The sequence below is a fragment of the Vitis vinifera genome, chromosome 17 (genome assembly GCF_030704535.1).
Source record: "Vitis vinifera cultivar Pinot Noir 40024 chromosome 17, ASM3070453v1".
In the NCBI taxonomy this organism is placed as follows: Eukaryota; Viridiplantae; Streptophyta; class Magnoliopsida; order Vitales; family Vitaceae; genus Vitis; species Vitis vinifera.
In genome coordinates this window covers 1,046,866-1,065,998 of record NC_081821.1, presented here as the reverse complement: position 1 = coordinate 1,065,998, position 19,133 = coordinate 1,046,866, and the positions used below count along the sequence as shown (strand labels likewise).

The window sequence follows — 19,133 nt, the reverse complement described above, 5'->3', positions numbered from 1 at the left end:
TTTACTATTTTATTATTCCCATTTGCCTGACTTGTGACTAGCCCACTAGCTAGGTGGCTGCAAAGCCAAAAAGTAGTGAAGTAAAAGAAAGAGAAAGTGGGCAGGAAGAGTACGTGTGGCGCTGACAAGGACAAGGGCTCATTAGCCAAGAATTAGCTGAAACACCCGTCTATATAATATATATATATATATATATATATGTACATATATGGGTTCAGCATTAATCATGGAGGTCATTTCAGTGATGGACGATGAGTTGCTTTCATAGCTAATGCAGCGCTAGCGTTAGTAGCTGGTAAGCTCACTCACCATCAAACCGGCAAAACCCCCGTGGCGCGTGTGCGGTTCATATCTTCCCTAAGTTCCCTTCATCAAATCTTTCCAGCGCCGCTCTCTTCTGAACCGCCTAGAAGTATCCACCATCGAGTGGACCTCCTCCCAAATTACATTACTGACCTTACGGCCTTCCTCCCCCCGTGTTAACATGCTACGGACAAAATGGGAAGTGCAGTTTCAAATGCGAAAAATGTCCTTCCATTTTTTTCTTCTTTTATGAATGTATGATTTTCAGAAAACTATGAGTACATATAGGACGTATTTATTTTGAGGTAAGGCTATTAATATGCCAAGTGGATTTCTCAAATAATTTTGTCCATCGGCCTCATAAATGAATCGCTCCTTATTTTGTGATAAATCGGACATTTGCATGCAATTTTGTGTTACGCTGGAGTGGAGACGAAATCATTTGATTCCCAATTCAATCAATTAAGCCCTTCTAAATAAAGCCAACTGAAAGTCTTGATTTCCAAATATTTAGTGACAATCCATTATTGTCATCTAAGTCACACTTCTAAAAAGCATTATTAATAAAAGAAATAATCCCGATATAAAAATATATGACTAGGACGCAGAAGATGACCAAAATATTTCTACTTTTTATTTTTTTTAAAAATAAGTATTAAAGTTTTTTTATTAAGTCAAATAATAAAGATTTTCTGATTTTGATGATAATATTTAAAAATAAAAGGTAATTTTTATTTTTAGCTTGAAAATTTTTCGATTATTTTTTAATATAAGAAAGATAAAATGTATCCTACCCTCACCAAACTTAACAAATATAATATAGATTTTCGTCTTCCGATGTCTTATTGCTTACTTCTTCTCTCTTTCTGGTGAGGAGTACTGCATACTTTATATATGATAAGAATTTGCCAAAAGCTGTCTTTGAAAAGTTAGAATACTCTTTCCATTTTCACCTTCTTGTCTTCAACCGGTATAAGCTGGCAAGGGTAATGAAGATAAAAGTCATTATTTTTGTAATTTTTTTTTAAAAAAATTGGAATAGTAAGGGGTTGTTATTAAAAGTGGGTTTGGTAGTAATTCTAAGAAGTATTTTTAACATTTTTTACGTTTGAAATATAAAAAAATTTAAGTGTTAAAAATAATAAAAACACTTCCTAAAACCACTTATAAACATGCTCTAAAACCTAATACTTATTATTTAATTATTTAAATTTAATTTAAATTAAATTATATTTAAATTATTGATTTAATTTTTTTAAAATATTAAAGTTCTTTGATAAAATTAACTTAAAATTTATTATAAATTATCAATTTAATATATTTATTTTTATAAATTATAATTAAAATAAATAAGATTGAGTAATAATAGAAATCATAGAGTAACAAAAGAAATACTTGATGTAATTAGGATAAATGAAGGTAAAAAAAAATAAAATGAAAATATAAATTAAAAAATAAATTAATTATCTTTACTTATTATTTAAAATTATTTTTTTTACTTTAAATCATAACATTAAGTTATTTTACTAAATATATTTAATTTACTTAATAACTTAAATTAAGTTATTAAATTGGTTTACCTAACATCCGCGAATCTCCAGTTTGTTTGACAATATTTTGGAAACAATTATATTAAAAAAAATAGTTATTAAAAATGTTTTTTTTTAAATCTTAATTATTTTTCAATTTGTTATACTACGCTTATAATATAAAAATGATTAAAATGTCTTTTTACGTTTTAAATTATATTTTAATTAAAAATATTTAAAAAAAAATGAAAACAACATAGATTTGTTGTAAAAAACAATTTGTTTTAAAAAACTACTTTTAATTAAAAGAAAATTATCAAACCTGTTTTTTGACATTTTAAAAAGAACATCCTTTATTCTAAAAAATATAAAACCATTTTTAATTCGATCATCAAAGACGCCTCATCACCGTGCTGGCCTTTTCTTTTTTTTACTTTCTATTTTTTAGTAATAATATATATATATTTTTGGCCAACCACCGGAATCTGAATGCACCCATTCCGGGTCAAACTTTTGGTTGGGTCTTGAAAGGCAGTGCCTTGTAGAAGAGGAAATGAATTTTGCCCTATAGAATTGAGAGTAGGTGTTACTTCCCATTTTTTTAATAGCTTAGTCAATTTGCTTTTTGAAATAAAAGAAATTGCAAGATAAAGTATTAAATAGTAATTTTCATATCATATTAAACCCTGTGGGTGTGGAAAAGCAAAAGCTCCTTTTAATCTTAATAACAATTTTCACATTTTTTGAGGAATTTTCTTTAAAAAATAATGTGAAAATTATAAAAATATTACTTTTATAAAAGCTTTATATTTGATATTTGGGTGTTTCGGGTACCCATCCAATCCTACCCTAACCCGTCCCGTCCCGTTGGGTCGCCGCTCACCCAAATGGGCAGGGTTTGAGTATAAATCCATAAACTTTTATTACACTTAAAAATGGAGGACCATTACTCATGTAGACAGCCTATAAAAACAAGTGGCTTCCAAGGGGGAAAAGCAGAACAAAGGGGTTTATCCACACTTTCTCACAGGAGCTGCTAAAGCAAATACAGCAAATAGAGGTTTCTCTTATCTTGTTGGTTTGAGAGCGCAGAGGGGAGGAAGATAATGGCGAGCGTATCTGGAGGAGTGGCTCTCTCATGCCCATCAAGGCTCTCTCACAGATCCTCTTCTTCATCTCATCGCCGCCATGTCTCTTCTTCTTCCGTCAAAATGGCAGTTTCAGTTGATGAGAAGAAGAAGAGTTTCACTCTTCGAAAATCTGAAGAGGCCTTCGAAATCGCTAAGGTATGATTGCGATTCTCCTTCCCCTCTTTTCTGCTAAAATTTTCCCAATTCTTTGTGGCCTGGTCGGTTAATTGGGCTGTTGGGTGTATTTGTGGGTATTTACGGGGTCATCTAATTTCTTCTATTTGCGAATGATTTGATCTGGGGTAATGCAGATACCGATGTGGTTGAGTTCGTGTTGGTGGTTGCAGTTGAGATAAGATTGTGGGTTTTGTTTAATTTTTTTAGTTGCAAATTCATATGATTTCACCAACAAATGTTTGATGTCAGTTCAGGTGGTATTATACGGTATGGGATTGGACGGCCATTTCCAATTCCGCCGGTTTTTGCTTGATGGATGCATTGTCAACAAAAAAATAATAATGATAAATATATGGTGAAATCTGAAATATATGTAGCCGATGAGAGAAACAGAAATTGGGTCTTGTTATAGCCTGAATAGGAGCAATATGTTAACTTGAGAAAATGGAATTTGAATTTTGGTTAGTGAGTTACTGGGTGATGTTTCCCTTTAGCATTATGAACTAGTTTTATGGTTAGGAATAGTTCCACTAGGAAGTGGCTAAATGGTTGAGTGTTGGGAGTTTTGAATTGGGAAAAGGTATTAGTTTGAATTTAAGTTTCAATCTGATAATTAATTTCAGTGCTTCAACTGTGACTCGTGAATAAAAATTATTTAGCGGACACCTTGTTTACTGGGATCCATAAATGAGATGTTCCTCTTGTCGGGCGGAGGAACCAAATACCAGTCAATGAATTCTTTTGTGAATCTAACCCAAGAAGGCTAGGAGGGGAGGGACGGGGGCAGGCGGGGACACATGGGCTTGCTGAATGTGTAATTTCATTGAAGTCTACTAGGACAGTGAGATATGAAACTATACACAAATATTTCTGAACATTTTGCAAGTAAACAAAGATGGGTTCATTTGAAAGTACTCTAGACAGGTGCTAAGATGCATAGATGTGCATGTTGTGTCAACACATGCCTAATGTACCTGTTAGTGATAATTAGAAGTGTCTTCAACGTAGCTGATCCTGATTGCCTTTAATATTGTGACCTCTGCTTAGTAAGCTATTATTCTTGAAGTGGTTTTTTCACTGAATTAAAAAAATAATGTGCTAAAACTTCTATAGATCCTGTACTTTCTTGTTACAGTGTGTCTTTCACTGAGCAGAATGGCTAGGCTAAGGAGTTATCTTGCACATTGAGGTCTGATGGGTTGTATATATGTGTCTATATCTAGAAGAAAAAAAAAATTAACTCTCTAACTGCCACTAAAGATTCAGTATCAGATGATTAAACTCTAGGTCTCTATCTTTTTTCAGATTTTGTTCTTCATGATCTTTCTTGAGCATTTCCTGATGAATGCATGAAATGTTTTCTTGTTAAAGTATGCAATTTGATGTGTGGAGTTGCAGCAAAAACTCTTTTTTTTTCTTTGATAAGTGAGTTGCAGCAAAAACTCTATGAACATTATTAGGGATATTGATCCAGAGGTTGGCATTGGGACCTCAATGTTTAAGTTTCTAAAGCTGCTCTATAGGTCACGGATATATAGAGAAATGGTGCTTCATTAAGTATGAGATTTTCCCCAATACACAGGGTAGCGGTTTTATCAGAGTGTAGCATAGGAACTTCAATTGAGTTTCACAGTTTCTAAAACACTCAATACCCACGATGACATGGTGACAAGAATGATCCAGAGTTTTGTTTGGCATTGGGTCGCCGTCCTTCCAAAATTATTGATGTTTAGATGTTCTGAAGAACATCTTCGATGTAACTTATTCTTGTACTGGTGCTTAATGGCATTATTTGTTTGAAAATTCTTTGATTATGAACTCACTTGAGACCATTGGCAGGAGTTGATGCCTGGTGGTGTGAATTCACCTGTTCGTGCCTTCAAATCAGTTGGTGGACAGCCTATTTTGTTTGATTCTGTCAAGGGCTCTCACATGTGGGACATAGATGGCAATGAATACATTGACTACGTTGGTTCATGGGGGCCAGCAATCATTGGTCATGCTGATGATGAGGTTCCATTCCTTTTCCCTGTTTTCTTAATTCAAATTTACCATGGAATATCTATAAATGTTGTATATGGGATATCTTGATAACACAAGTCAGTGGTGGCATTCTATGTTTGAAGAATTCCCTTCATAATTGTAGTAGTGCAAAGAACATCTGTTGCTATATGACTCGACATGGTTTCATCTAGGATGCTTTATTTAAGAGAGAGATCTCTTTGCTTGAAATAGACAATGTCTTGGCCAGCAAGCCATTTTTACTAACCACAGAGAAGAAAATAATTCTAAGGATTATTGTTGCCATATTTTGCTGAGTCAATCACTGAATGAAGCCCCTCTTGGTGGAAGCAACCCTTGTCTCATTCTCCATGTGTCTTGGGGTTCTTACACACTTGGGTGATGAATTATGCTTTAAGTTACCAGTTTATCCGGATTGTCCTGGACTAACCTTTACCTGCAGGTACTGGCAGCCTTGGCTGAAACAATGAAGAAAGGAACAAGCTTTGGTGCCCCTTGTCTTCTGGAGAATATTCTGGCCGAGATGGTTATATCTGCTGTTCCAAGCATAGAGATGGTTCGCTTTGTTAACTCGGGTACTGAAGCATGCATGGGCATGCTCCGCCTAGCCCGTGCCTTCACTGGCAAGGAGAAAATCATAAAGTTTGAGGGTTGCTACCATGGCCATGCTGATCCATTCCTTGTCAAGGCAGGCAGTGGAGTTGCAACCCTGGGGCTACCTGACTCACCTGGTGTTCCCAGGGCAGCCACCTTTGAAACTCTAACATCACCCTTCAATGACTTATCAACTGTGGAAAAACTCTTCGAGGCGAATAAAGGAGAGATTGCAGCAGTCATCCTTGAACCTGTTGTTGGAAACTCTGGCTTCATAGCTCCCAAACCTGACTTCCTGAATGCTCTCCAAGAAATCACCAAAGAAAATGGTGCTCTCCTTGTCTTTGATGAAGTTATGACAGGTTTCCGCATATCTTATGGTGGTGCCCAGGAATACTTTGGCATTACACCTGATATAACAACACTTGGAAAGATCATTGGTGGTGGCCTGCCTGTTGGTGCATATGGAGGAAGGAGGGAGATCATGGAGTTGGTGGCACCAGCAGGCCCAATGTACCAGGCAGGAACCTTGAGTGGGAACCCATTGGCAATGACAGCAGGCATCCAAACACTAAAGCGGTTGAAGGAGCCAGGATCATACGAATACTTGGATAAAATCACTGGTGAACTTATTCAGGGCATTTTGGATGCTGGAAAAAAGGCTGGGCATGCCATATGTGGTGGATATATTAGTGGGATGTTTGGGTTTTTCTTCACAGAGGGACCTGTTTACAACTTTGGGGATGCAAAGAATAGTGATACAGCAAAATTTGCAAGGTTTTTTAGGGGAATGCTGGAGGAAGGTGTTTACTTTGCACCTTCCCAGTTTGAGGCTGGGTTTACTAGCTTGGCACATACGCCTGAAGATATCCAACAAACGATAGCAGCAGCTGAGAAGGTTTTCCGGAAAATTTAGAGCACTGAGCTCTGTTGCAGTTAGTTTTGGACCTTTTACTCCTTCCCTTGATTGTTCTTTTTGTAGGCTAAATGGAATGGTTGTTCTTTTTGTAGGCTAAATGGAACGGATTTTTTGTATGGTCTCTTTCTGTTGTGATAATGGCTTATTTAAGCCTTTTTGTTTGTCTTGACGGATGTATTGTATCATGTACTCTAAATAATCGTGGAGAGCACATCCCTACTCCTTTTCCCCTCTTAGAGCTCTTCCTATGGCCTGACAACAAGGAATCTCGTCTAATTTCTTTTTTCTCTATTGGACTGTTTGTTTATGGATTCAAATAATTAATGGACCAAATCGATTGATGTACAGTGAGAGGAAGTCAAGTCTTGTATTTCATTCCGTATAACCATCGTTTAGGTGACTCATCTTTGGATTTAAGAGTGAGATATTGTGACACACCTTAACGAATCCTTCTCTAACATGACGCCCTTTGTGGCTCAAGCCCATTTTCAACTTCGATGCCAATTTTTGAATCATGATTTAATTAATCTTAAAAATAGTTCTCAATTATTAAAATAAAATTTTATCTGGGAATGGATCCTCAATTTATCTTTGGAAAGATACAATGCAAAAGTTTTACCAAGTCTACGTCATGTTTACAATTGTTTCTTAGAAAACTCGCAAAACAATGAATGATATCATGGAAAAGAAACCCAAAGCTAATGGGAGCTGTGCCAGAAGGTCATATGCTCATAGCCTGGTGTGTGTCTGTTGGCCTACAATTTATCAATTTGCAGAATCTGCAAATCAAGCATGCTAGAGGTGATTGATACGATGAATTATTAAAAAGCTTACAGGAGACACCAGGTATTCTGGCATTTGAGAAGAGAGCAGTATATGCCATTAATAGCTGCTTCTTACTCCCAGCTGCTCTAGCCACTTAAAACCCAAGAACAAATAACTCATCATGAACGCAGAAGTTCTTTCTCATTGAAATCTGATTGTTGTTTTTGTCTTTACATTAAAGGGTCTATACAGCTTCAGATTGCTGCTACACATTTTTCATGCTATTTAGGAAACAAGAAAAAAAGAACGAAATTGAGACTCTATTGATAGAAAAACCAATGCGCCACTAGATTCCATGAACAACACTGATATTATATAAACACATCATCCACACTGCACTTGTACACATGAATGCTGCAGTGACTAACACCAAATAATGGTGGATGGACGTTTCTGCAGCTAAAAATGTTGAAACCAGGGTGATCAACTTCTGGGTTCCTGCATGTTAGCTTTCATAATATGGAACATGAGCAGACAACTTTCTTGGGTGACTTATCAATCTTCTTTTCTGCTCAGAAAAAGAAATGCACACAAAAAAAAGCATCATATATTAGAACCCAACCTAAAGAATACTAATGAGTATACATTTGCATTGTTACAGATGAAAACACATTTGCAGTGATATTGCACTAAAGTAAATCTCATAACATGAATGTCAAAAGCTGTAATGATGCTGATGGGTGTGAACTGTGATGTTTGTGTAAGATAGAAGGATCAACCAGGATTATTTATCATCATATCAGCAATCACTTATTGCAAACTTAAGATAAATAGCAACCTTCTGATATAGCCGGGTTGTAATTTTCTTGGCTGGCCAAAATAAGAAGCTGGCTTACAAACTAAGAGGCAGGTGAAACATCCTAATGGAATATGCATGTGACGCATGCTAGTAATGGTATTTTTGATACAAACCTCAAACTTCTACTCACCAAAAAAAGAAGCACAGAAAGGCATAAATGTTCACCAATAATATCCTCAGTGATTTTCAGACCAAAAGAGTTGATTATTTAATGTGGGAACCCTATTTCATGTTGCTGACTTTCGGAATGTAGTTAGATCTTACTTCAAAAAGGAGAAACCCTTTCTTTCAGATCAGGATGAAAGTAAAGGAATCTCACCCAAGAAAATTACTGCTTGACCCATAACAAGAAAAATAAAAAGTTTTTTCAGATGCCATCGATGTTATTGTCCAATCATATCCCACCACTGGACAATTCCACCCTCCATGCCTGGGGAATATCCAAGAAAGAAAATGAAAAAACAAATTGAGAATCACCTACTATTAATATGATTTTCCATTAATGGAACAGTTCTTAGCATTTTCTACTTTAGGAAGGACTAGAGGCAATAAGCTCGATAATCCTATTTTCTTGGACTAGGGCCTGCAGTGGCCTGACTTTAATTTTGAATTCACTTCTCTATCTAAGGTCAGCCAACCTATTTCAAAAATTTATGCCCGTTTCTTCTCATAACAAACCATATTGATAAAAGAGAAGTACAAGAGACAAAAAAAGGAAGTAAAGAAAACTGCCTAACAACTAGATTACTGAGCCCATTTTGAGTCATTAGTCTTACTATACTAACTTCCCTATAACAGTCAAAAAGCTCAAACAGACATTTTGCAATCTTCTTTATAATAATAGAGGAATGCCATGCAAGCCGATAGCAAAATACTACCCAAACTAGAATCAATTAGTCTATTGATATGAAAAAATCCTCCACCTAGAAATCAGATATTGCAAGTTACAAAATGGGTCCAATCATCAGCAAGTAAAAGTTGCTACTAAATGCAATTCCAAAGTTCAGGTTAAGAAATTTTTCACAACAGCATAAAGTGCACACACAACCATCAAACTAAGCTTCAAATCCACTGTTACAAGCCATCCTTATATGGAACAGAATAGTCCTAAATCAACATGGAACATACCTGTCTTTGTTTTTGCTAGAGATGGTTGTACAACAACGTGCATTACAAGAACCCCTCCTGCAAGTTCACCAAAGGGTATTCTACACTGACCAACAGTCTTGTCATTTTCCAAAATTTTACCAGAACTAATCAGTTTAACTTCATTTGCAGCCTTCGGTATAATGGTTTTACCTAAGAAAGATAGAAAGAACATATAAGAAAATCACATTGAAAACAGAAAGAAAAGAGAAAATATCCTCCAAGTGGAAACAAAAAAAAGGCTGATTCAGTCCATGTCTTTCCTGTACCTTCTTCCCAACAAGTTTCATATTAAAATCCAAATAATTACAAATCAAACCATTCATCAATAAGCATCGATCTTGAATGCTAGGGATCTCAAACTGAACTATCAAAAACCATCAAACTTTTGATGAAAAAAGAAAACACCAAATTGGTTACCGGCTAGGAAATACAATTCAGTAGTTGGGATTCAAATGCCATAAATTATATTTGTTCTCTGCTGATTATTGTTGAACCATGTATGTCAAAGATACTTGGAACATTATTTCATAGCAGGCAACAAGGAAACCTGCACAAACTCCGCAGGGCTCAAAACTTGAATTTATATTATCCATTACCCAATAACAGAACAACTTCATCCAAACTGAGGCTGACAAGCACAAATAATATCTCATCTTCCAGGAGAATTGTCATAAAAAGGACAAGAAAATTAACATTCAGCAATATATTCAAGCCCTATAAAGGCTTCCTCCCAAAGGAAACCAATAAAGTCACATGTAAGGAATAACTTTACTGACAAGAGTTCTCCAATATGCTTATTGAAACAAAGCTTGACATATATGCTCGTCCCCTCAATGGATATTTGTGAACATTCATACTCAGTCCTCTCCTTCCCTCCCCCAACCCAAATCCATTGTTTTGCTCAAAGAAAAGGGCATTATAGGAAACAACACACAAATGAAAATTACTATCCCTATATTCCATTTTGGAGTTCAATAGAAATGGCTTTCTCAATCAACAACCCGAAACCTCATAATTTGGAAATCAGCAGTGAAATTCGGCAGCTGCCTTAATGAAAATCTCATGGGTCAGTTCCCAATTTCATCAACAACCAATTTTGAAACTCTTACAACTGAATTAACAAACAGAAATGGAAAACAGTACAAACCAGTACCTTTCGGCCAATCAGAGACAACTCTCTCCTTGAGCATATCGACCGTGGAGGTGGATGAGTACCGAAAGGGTCCAACATCAGATCCATCGTACAGCCTAAACTTTATATCAACCAAATCCGAACTCATCAATTAACAATAATTAAACCCGCAACTCCCCTGTATTTGTACAAATCGACCAATCAGAAAAAATCAAAATAAAAAAAAAATTATTAAGAAATTAAACCAAACCAGTAGCAGAGACCTTGAATGAATCGCTCAAAATGGTGTAGATCTGTAGCAACCACCGATTCAAAATTTCAAGTGCTTGTAGCCTTTTTTCTCTTGGGTTTTTAATAATATATATACAATATCTAATGAATCAAGTAAACTCAGTGATACTCCTCCACAGACGACGCCGTTTTGGGAGATCTGTAGCTGTACCCGATCGTGACGGCATCACTGCCCCATAATTCCATGACTTTTTCTTCCCTTTTCCTTTTGTTTAGATGGAGTTGGTGAGCCGAATGGGGATGAGCCTCTCTAATACGACGTCGTACTTAGTTTAAATAAACGACGTCGTGTTTAGTCTAAACAAACGACGTCGTTTAACAGGGAAGTTGAGAATAAGAAGAGTGTTGTCGATCCGACGTCGTTTTAATTGTCGTTCTTCGGCTTGAACGAGTTCAAACAAGACGACGTCGTTTTTAGAGCGGAAAATGAAGAGGAGGAGAGATGAGGCGGCGGAGATGGAGATTGTGTGGCAGACCCCAGCGAACCCGCCGGAGCGCCATGATTACATATTCCGCAATGGTAATAAAAAGAAAAAAAAAATTAGAAATTCGTTTCAAATAATTGCGATTATCTCTCAATCATCGGCTTTGTTGCAGGGAAACGCCACGTCAGACCTTACTACTTCGAGTTCATCTCTCATGTACTCCTCCATATCGCTCTGAATCGTATTCGAAACCCTAATTTATCATTTCGGAAATCTTTATTGATTTTCTTTGTTTTTTATTGCGAAGGTTAAGAATCGTTGGGCGGGAAAAACCATCGTCGATTTGTTCACCGAAGAGTTCAAAGGACGGCCTTATGATTATTATGTATGATTTATTTAATGTCTGCTTGGTTTACGAGTTCTTAGATTCGTTGACTCATCGTTTCTTTGATTGTTTGAAAATTTGCTTTTAGTTTATGGTTCCGAAATCAAATCTGTAGAAAATCGCCTCAAGTTGTGTTTATGCGTGATTATGTGATTTATCCTTGAAATGTGTGTAGAGTGAGTTCGTAACAACGTTTTTGATCTGTTGTATCTGGGTTTCGTAGTTTGTTTCTGTGATTTTCACTCGTTTGGTTTATGTAATGCAGACTATGCAGTTCGAGTTTGTAAATTACATGTTGTGCAATGTAGGTTAATGCTGTCCAATCGGGAAGGATACAAGTTGATGGAGAGATGGTGCCTGTTTCGTACATAGTCCGATCATCGCAAAAGATAAGCCACTTTGTACACAGGTTGTTGGTCTTAATGATGCTTTTTCATTCATCAGTAACATAAGTAGCGGATTTCTTCCATTAGATTTTGTTTGGACATTTGATTGTTCATTTTAGGTTTTATTATTCAATTGAAAATGATTAATATTATAATTTGATTTTCTTCAATGCCTCTCCAATACACTCAGTGGCGCATAGGCCTTTTTTAGGGACAAAATTAGAGTTTTTTTGGCTGTTTCTTTCAGAGAATCACTTCTAGCAGTTTGTTCAGTTGGTGTAACATCACTTTTTTTTTTTTTTTTTGGGATATATTGTTACTTCTCTTTCTTTTTTAGCCTTTTTCCTTTTTTCAAGTCTGCTACTATAAAATTATCAAGCTAGCAATTGATGTTGTGAAGGCTGTAGGCATGAACCGCCAGTGTTGGCGTTGGATGTCTCAGTTTTGCAGAAAGAACCAGATGTTTTAACCATTTGTAAGCCAGCATCTGTTCCGGTAAGTCAAAAAATGGTTGTGCTTTTCATGGTGGCTGGACAAGTTGATTATTGCTTTATTTATTTTCACTCCATTCTCGTCAATACAGATTGAACTTTCTGTTGGATCCACCTAAGAGTTCTGCAAGAAAATTTGTTCAGAGACTGAATTTACTTTTTCCATTTGATTGGTGGAAATATTCTTTTATCAAAAGTGCTGTAGAAAATTCACAGACACTAGTTTTTTTTGCCTCGTGGGCATTTTCATATGATCCTGCTTTTGGTGTGCCCACCATGAGTAGTTATGCATGCCCTATTTCTTATTGTCTTTTGATGTCTGACTTTTGATTTGAACTATATAATCAAATGACTTGCAGTTGGCAAAGTAATTTCCAAGATTGAGAGATTGCAAAGAGATGTGGTTTGGTGTCAGGGAAGGGAGCTAGGGTAGAGAGACCATGTCATGGGTTGGAATCAGGAGTGTCAGCCCAAGAGGAAAGGAGATTCTAGCCATGTATGACAAGGTTTAGCCCTTGAGGCTAAGATTCTTGCCCTTTGGAGGGTTCTTTTGTAGGCAAAAGATTTAGACCTCTTCAATCTCTTAAGTAGAAGAAGATTCTACATTATCATGTCATGTTGACAATGGAAAAAAAAGTGGAGGTTTAATGGGTGGTTTGGTTAAATTATTGATATTTCTTTAGAGTTTGCATGTTTTTATCAGGTTCATCTCCTAGGTAATCATTTAGAGAATGCATGAGCAAAGCATTGAACACAACTCTTTGTTTCTTTAGCAAGATTTTTTTTTTCAATGAATTGTAATGAGCATTGTCCTACCTATCTTCACCTGTGCTTATAGATTTATTTTATTAGACTAATATATATATATTTTCCTTTTTGGATCTGTGCATGTATGTATTTTGGATTGTGTGCTTGTTCATAGGATTTCACGTCCTATATGCAATTATACTTATTATTTCAATGTAATGAAATGGTTGTTTCTGATTTTAAAAAGTCAACTTATTAAAGTGATGTGAGCAATTGTCGAACAAATACTAATCATCTTCATCCTTTAAGTTCTTCATAGTAAAGTTTTGACAATCCTGCATGTGTGCTATTTCCATGACTCGGAGAGAAGAGAGCTTCTTTCCACTCACACACCTTGATTTGAGTTTACTTCTTTGACTATTACATGGTTCTAAATTTTGGAGTTTCCACTGTTATATAGGTGCATCCATGTGGTCAATACCGTAAAAACACTGTTGTCGGCATCCTTCAGGCGGAGCATGGCTTGGCACCTCTATTTCGTATCCAAACAAATTATCTTTGATAGCAACTATTGTGATTGTACTTGAACATAATCCACATAAGTTTCTAATTCATCACAAAAAGGGGGGAAAAAAAGAAGAAGAAAGGACAAAGAAGAAGTCTTAAGTGTGTTTTCTTGTTCAAATTATTCATCTGCTTATTTTTCTGGTAAAGTGTTGCTCCTCTGGATTTCTTTCCTTCCCTTGACGCTAATGTCAGCGATCCATAGGCTAGACCGCCTAGTTTCAGGACTCCTGATCTTGGCCAGAAGTGCTTCTAAGGCTGACAGTTTTAGGCAACAGGTTAGCTTTATAATGCTCATATTTGTTTATCTAAAACTTGAAGTAGGAAAAAACTGAGTTCCTTTTTCTTGTAACCCTATGGCTTGCTATTGGGTGTACTTATGTTATAGTTTTAGCTGTTTGCTATTGGGTATTACATGTTTTTACCTTACATGTGACATTTTGCACAGTGGAGACTCATCATATCCCTTTCGTTATGTACAGCATGTTTGATAATAACTTTATCTTTCTATTTCAGTATATGTAGTGAATATAGTTAGGCAGATCCACAAACTTGTTTTTATGATTTTTTTGTTTTTAGTTGTATCACTAACCATGTATGCCTAATTGTAAGAATACTTGGATTTGTTTGATGAATTTTCAATTTTTCAGAAATATGTTGTCATCATTTCAATCCATATATACATATATTGAAATTGTATTTAGATAAAAGAACTATTAGATACTCAGTACATATGCTTGGATTTTTCCTTCTGGATAGTTATATAAATATTTTAAAAGAAAAGGAAAGTTGTTAACATCTTAAATAAAACCCGGTTACTGCAGATTGAAGCTGGGATGGTGCAGAAACAGTATATTGCAAAGGTCACTGGGGTATTTCCTGATGATGAGGTATTCTTTTGTCCAGGCTCTGGTGATTCATGCAATTCATGTGAAAGTAAATATGTGATGAAAGAAACAATAAAACAGACAAATATGCATGGTTGTTCATGCTATTACCTTCCTACTTTGTGTGCTGAAAATATTCAAAGATGTGTGCTTAGCAGTGCCCAAACCACGGGCATCAAGTCGTGTGTTTTCTCAAATTCTGCTTTTCAACTCTGTCTCAGAACTTTGTGTATATCATTGCCATGTGTGTGATTTTACCTTTCTCTTTTTCTCATCCGTGGATAAGGTGCTGGACATTTGTATCATTCTCTGCTCTCTCTCTCTCATCTGTGGATGAGGTGCTCAACATTTTTATCATTCTTTGTGATCTTACTTTTGTTGCTTAAGACAATGCCCTTGAAGTTCAGAATATATTGATTAATTAGGTTATATTGCTTTGTATCTTTAAGTTGCCATTAGATATTTATTTCTTCTTACATTCTCTCTTGGAATCCTTAATAGCATTGTAGAATACTTGTCAACTGGTTCATAATAAGGGGCTAAATTCACCTGTTTGCCAATATTATGCTGTTGAGGCAGTTGTTATAATGGACACTATTTAGCAGAACCTAAAATCTGTTGCATTCATTTACATGTATGCATTTTTTGGGGAAGTTGTACCTCTAAATTTTGCTTAATGGTAAGGAGACTAAGTTTTATTTTTTTCCTGTTTGATAATTATAGTTTTTCTTTGCAGCAAGTTGTCAATGTGAATGTAAATTATAATGCTCGGGAAGGAAGAAGCACAGTAGAGGCAAGGCTTTCCACTCAACCACTTAACTTTTATAGATAGTTGTTGATAACTGTGAATGGAAGAAGTGAAATCTACACTAGTAGCCTTGCAATTGACCAATGTCTAAAATAGCATATTGTATGTAATGTCTAAAGTAGCATATTGAATTTTTCTTTCCCATGGTACATGCTTTGTTCTATTTCAATAATTAACTGCCTCAAGTGTCGTTCTTTGTTCCTTTTCAGTGCTTTGTTAAGATAGTGACTTTTTACTGGTGTTACATCCATTTTTGACCAAACTCCTTGCCATATTTAATTCATTGCTGAATGGTTAGTTGAGGCATTTTTATTGAAGAAACATGTATCAATCATATTTGCTTAATTTGGAAGCATCGTTCCTTTATGCAGGTTGGCAACTGTTGTGGCAATACTCCCTTGAAGGGAAAGTCAGCATGTACAAAGTTTACTAGGATTAGTACCAATGGAACTCATAGCATTGTTTTGTGTGAACCAATCACTGGTCGAACTCATCAAGTAAGAACATTTATAGTTTATCTTAAATAAGTATTTGTCTGTCCATTCTCTAATCAGGGTTTTTGGAAATATAGTTTCCCTTTTGTTGGTTCCGCTTTGTAGTTAGTAATTATGAATAATTCTATAATTCTTTTACCATGGCTTAAAGAAAGAAGTAGCTCACTTCCATCATTCTTTTTATGTAAGTGAGAAATATTCTCATCCTTATGAATGATTTTATAGCGTACATTTGCATATATTGCTTCATAAGAAGAAACAGTGTTTCCCTATTTTGTTGGATTTTTTTTAGAAGTAATCATATTTCATCAACTGTCCTGCATTTTATTTTCAGAAATTTCAGTGACAATCCCATAAACTGATTGGAGAAATAGTAACTCCTATACCAAAATTTTGTTAAAACTTTGATCATTAAACATAAATTATCATATTCAGATCAGTCTCTCTTTGGTGTAGATTCGAGTTCATTTACAATATACAGGCCATCCAATAGCCAATGATATGCTCTACCTCTCCGAATTTTCTGTTGATCGTTCTACTAAAGGATTGAGTGCTGATAGAGCTGCAGCTAATTCAGGCTGTTCTCTGCCATCCAGTTCTCCCAAAAGTTGTGTTGACGAATATTGTGATGATAATTCCACCGTAGATTTCAGCATTGATCCTATGTGTACAAATTGTCCAAATTTGACCCCTAAAGGGTAAGAAAATTCTCCCATAACGTGATTCTTAGTGAATAGGACTTTTCAACAACCACACCCCTACGCCCCTTTCTCTCAAATAGGACCATGCAAATGTAATTTCAGATACTTCACTAAATATGCCTTTATGTGATGGTCATTTATTATTATCGACATTTCTAGCTTCCTCTGAATGTTGCTGCTGAAATTGCAGATATGATGAGGATGAAGAGGGTTTATGGTTACACTGCATTAGATACTGCGGGCCTGATTGGGTTTATGAATGCCCACATCCAGAGTGGGCATCGCATGACTAACTGTTATTTCCCTCTTTTAGAAGAAACGGTATTGCTCTTTCTTTCTCACCCAAAATTGTGTGTGAATTTTTGACATAGCTAATCCAGGGAGAGACATGGAAGTTGTGGTTTTACCTGTTCCATGTAGGACCAGATGTGCTTGCTAGGCAAAGGGTCCAACTAGATTTCTTTATACCAATACATAATTCTACTATTACTAGACATATGAGCAAGAACATAGTCACTAATTTTGATTTCAATTTTTTTAAGGGGGGAGGCTTCATCAGCGGCAGCCCCTTTCAGCTGACAGCCAACGGAGTTAAAACTTGGAGCAGGCATTCTATTAGAGGATATTACCCTCGCATTTGGATACAATTTTGTTGATGTTTCCTCTGTTTGGGATGGGCTGCTATTTCAATGTGTAAGGACTCTATGTGCTTTTGTTATTTCAATTAAAGAAGGGCTTTTTATGATGTAGCTGTGTCCAGTTATCTCCCAAAAACTGTGGAGCATGGTTCAAGGGGTGAACAATTTCTTCCTTTCTGTCGCCCTTTTTTTATTTTTATTTTGTAAAAAAAAAAAAAAAAAAAAATTCCTTTTTCGGTTCTATTGGGTGGCAAGCAGGTGGTGTTAGAAGATGAGGCAGAGAAACAGAATGGGAGTCTGTGTTGTAAGTGTGCAACCAACTGTGTGGCTGGTTCTGGCCTCTTCATTGGTAGCTGTCCGGATGTTGTATCGAGCAGGTGCATCCCACTGTTGGATGGTTTTAGAGAGATGATTGACCTGGGAATCTGGTATAGCTCTGGTTGGTATATCTCATGGTCCCGCCTGACGAGTCTCTAATCCAAGGCTAAACTGAGCTCTAGCCTGTGCGGTCCCATGTGGTCAGCACCCTCATCCCAGGCCCAGATGGAGCCAAACTCACGGAACTAATTAATTAGGCTCACCATTTGGCAGGCTCATTTTTGTCGCCCAACTCTAGGCCCACTCAAGGTTGATCAAGCCTATACTTGGGCCCATAACCTCCATCACAAGTGAAGATGGAGCACGATTAGTTGGTCGTATCAGGCCCATTTTAGTTCAGCCCACTTTTACGTATGGTCTAGAGTGGTTTGGCAGAATCCAAGGCTAAACTGGCTGTACCCTATTTGGGTTGGGACTCTGAGACCCAAAGCATTGATAGACTTAAGGGAGTCATTTAGGCCCAATGCCCAATTCCAGACCAGCTTGGCCGAGCAGATTCACATTTGATCCTCAATCTCAGGCTCAGGTCATATTTACTGGTTCAAAACCCGACCCACACAAGGCCACCTGAGCCTAGCCTTAGCGCCCAACAACTTTCATCTCAGTCAGCAGGCACCCATGGGCCCATTGCGGGCCCACTTATGGACCATCCCACTAATCTCACCTTATTGGGCACGAGCCCAAGGCTAAACTGAGCGTAGCCTGTTGGCCCACGTAACCCCATTTGAGCCAAGACTCCATCTGTAGTCCTGTAGCTCAACTTAAGGGACTATATGGGCCCAATTAGGCCCATTTCAAAACCAGCAGCATTCTCGCATTTCAGTATCAATCTCAGGCTTAGGCAGATTAGCCCATTTTCTGGTTAAAACCCAGGTCCAATTGTCAAGCCATTAAGACCAACGTTCATCTTAGACTCGGTAAGGCAGAATTCATGGGCTAATTACGGCCCATTCGTGGTGCGGGCCACTTTCACCGATGGTCCCTCTTTGATTAGAGACAAATCCACAGCCTAACCGAGCCTGCCTCCTGACTGCATTTGGGCAGCAACTGAACCGGAGGCCCAGATATAGCTCAGTTAAGGGACTAGAATGGGCCTGATTAGGCCTAATCTCAACCCAGCCTCACTTAGCAGGTTCCTTCGTTTGAGAACCCAGGCCCACTCATGGTCAACTGAGCCTCACATTTGGGCCCAACCTACACCTCACTCCCAGGCAGAGCCTATTGCATGGGCCTAATCAAGGCCCAATCCGAAACCAGCCTTGTCATACTGGCCTCTCCCATGTGAGCCTCGATCTCAACTCAGGCCCATTTTGATGGGCCATGACTAATGGCTTTGCCTGCACCGGCCCATCCCATCCC

General features: G+C 36.9%; 3 protein-coding genes across 3 annotated transcripts; 2 read left to right on the top strand and 1 right to left on the bottom strand.

The window, feature by feature from the left end:
* The first annotated feature begins 2,671 nt into the window (after positions 1–2,671).
* On the top strand, positions 2,672–7,021 carry LOC100250737 (glutamate-1-semialdehyde 2,1-aminomutase, chloroplastic-like). The gene is made up of 3 exons (XM_002284164.5): positions 2,672–3,118; positions 4,979–5,152; positions 5,604–7,021. The coding sequence occupies exons 1-3, from the start codon at positions 2,939–2,941 to the stop codon at positions 6,669–6,671; spliced, it is 1,422 nt and encodes a 473-aa protein (XP_002284200.1). The 5' UTR covers positions 2,672–2,938; the 3' UTR covers positions 6,672–7,021.
* Positions 7,022–7,615: 594 nt separating this feature from the next.
* LOC100245604 (membrane-anchored ubiquitin-fold protein 3) lies at positions 7,616–11,134 on the bottom strand. The gene is made up of 4 exons (XM_002284172.5): positions 10,843–11,134; positions 10,601–10,757; positions 9,427–9,597; positions 7,616–8,007 (listed from the first exon to the last, which is right to left on the bottom strand). The coding sequence occupies exons 2-4, from the start codon at positions 10,725–10,727 to the stop codon at positions 7,952–7,954; spliced, it is 354 nt and encodes a 117-aa protein (XP_002284208.1). The 5' UTR covers positions 10,728–10,757; positions 10,843–11,134; the 3' UTR covers positions 7,616–7,951.
* A 103-nt stretch (positions 11,135–11,237) lies between these two features.
* On the top strand, positions 11,238–17,503 carry LOC100255954 (RNA pseudouridine synthase 7). The gene is made up of 13 exons (XM_003634175.4): positions 11,238–11,390; positions 11,468–11,511; positions 11,603–11,680; positions 11,989–12,089; positions 12,474–12,561; positions 13,765–13,843; positions 14,064–14,146; positions 14,693–14,758; positions 15,492–15,548; positions 15,935–16,060; positions 16,514–16,755; positions 16,949–17,079; positions 17,301–17,503. The coding sequence occupies exons 1-12, from the start codon at positions 11,297–11,299 to the stop codon at positions 17,049–17,051; spliced, it is 1,161 nt and encodes a 386-aa protein (XP_003634223.1). The 5' UTR covers positions 11,238–11,296; the 3' UTR covers positions 17,052–17,079; positions 17,301–17,503.
* The last annotated feature ends 1,630 nt before the right edge of the window (positions 17,504–19,133 follow it).

Coding starts and splice junctions, on each gene's coding strand:
- LOC100250737 (XM_002284164.5), top strand. CDS start 2,939: ATGGCGAGCGTATCTGGAGGAGTGGCTCTCTCATGCCCATCAAGGCTC. Junction 3,119..4,978: donor AGGCCTTCGAAATCGCTAAG/GTATGATTGCGA, acceptor GACCATTGGCAG/GAGTTGATGCCTGGTGGTGT. Junction 5,153..5,603: donor TTGGTCATGCTGATGATGAG/GTTCCATTCCTT, acceptor CTTTACCTGCAG/GTACTGGCAGCCTTGGCTGA.
- LOC100245604 (XM_002284172.5), bottom strand. CDS start 10,727: ATGAGTTCGGATTTGGTTGATATAAAGTTTAGGCTGTACGATGGATCT. Junction 9,598..10,600: donor TGTCTCTGATTGGCCGAAAG/GTACTGGTTTGT, acceptor TATCTTTCTTAG/GTAAAACCATTATACCGAAG. Junction 8,008..9,426: donor TCTAGCAAAAACAAAGACAG/GTATGTTCCATG, acceptor TTTTCTGAGCAG/AAAAGAAGATTGATAAGTCA.
- LOC100255954 (XM_003634175.4), top strand. CDS start 11,297: ATGAAGAGGAGGAGAGATGAGGCGGCGGAGATGGAGATTGTGTGGCAG. Junction 11,512..11,602: donor ACTTCGAGTTCATCTCTCAT/GTACTCCTCCAT, acceptor TTTATTGCGAAG/GTTAAGAATCGTTGGGCGGG. Junction 12,562..13,764: donor GTAAGCCAGCATCTGTTCCG/GTAAGTCAAAAA, acceptor ACTGTTATATAG/GTGCATCCATGTGGTCAATA.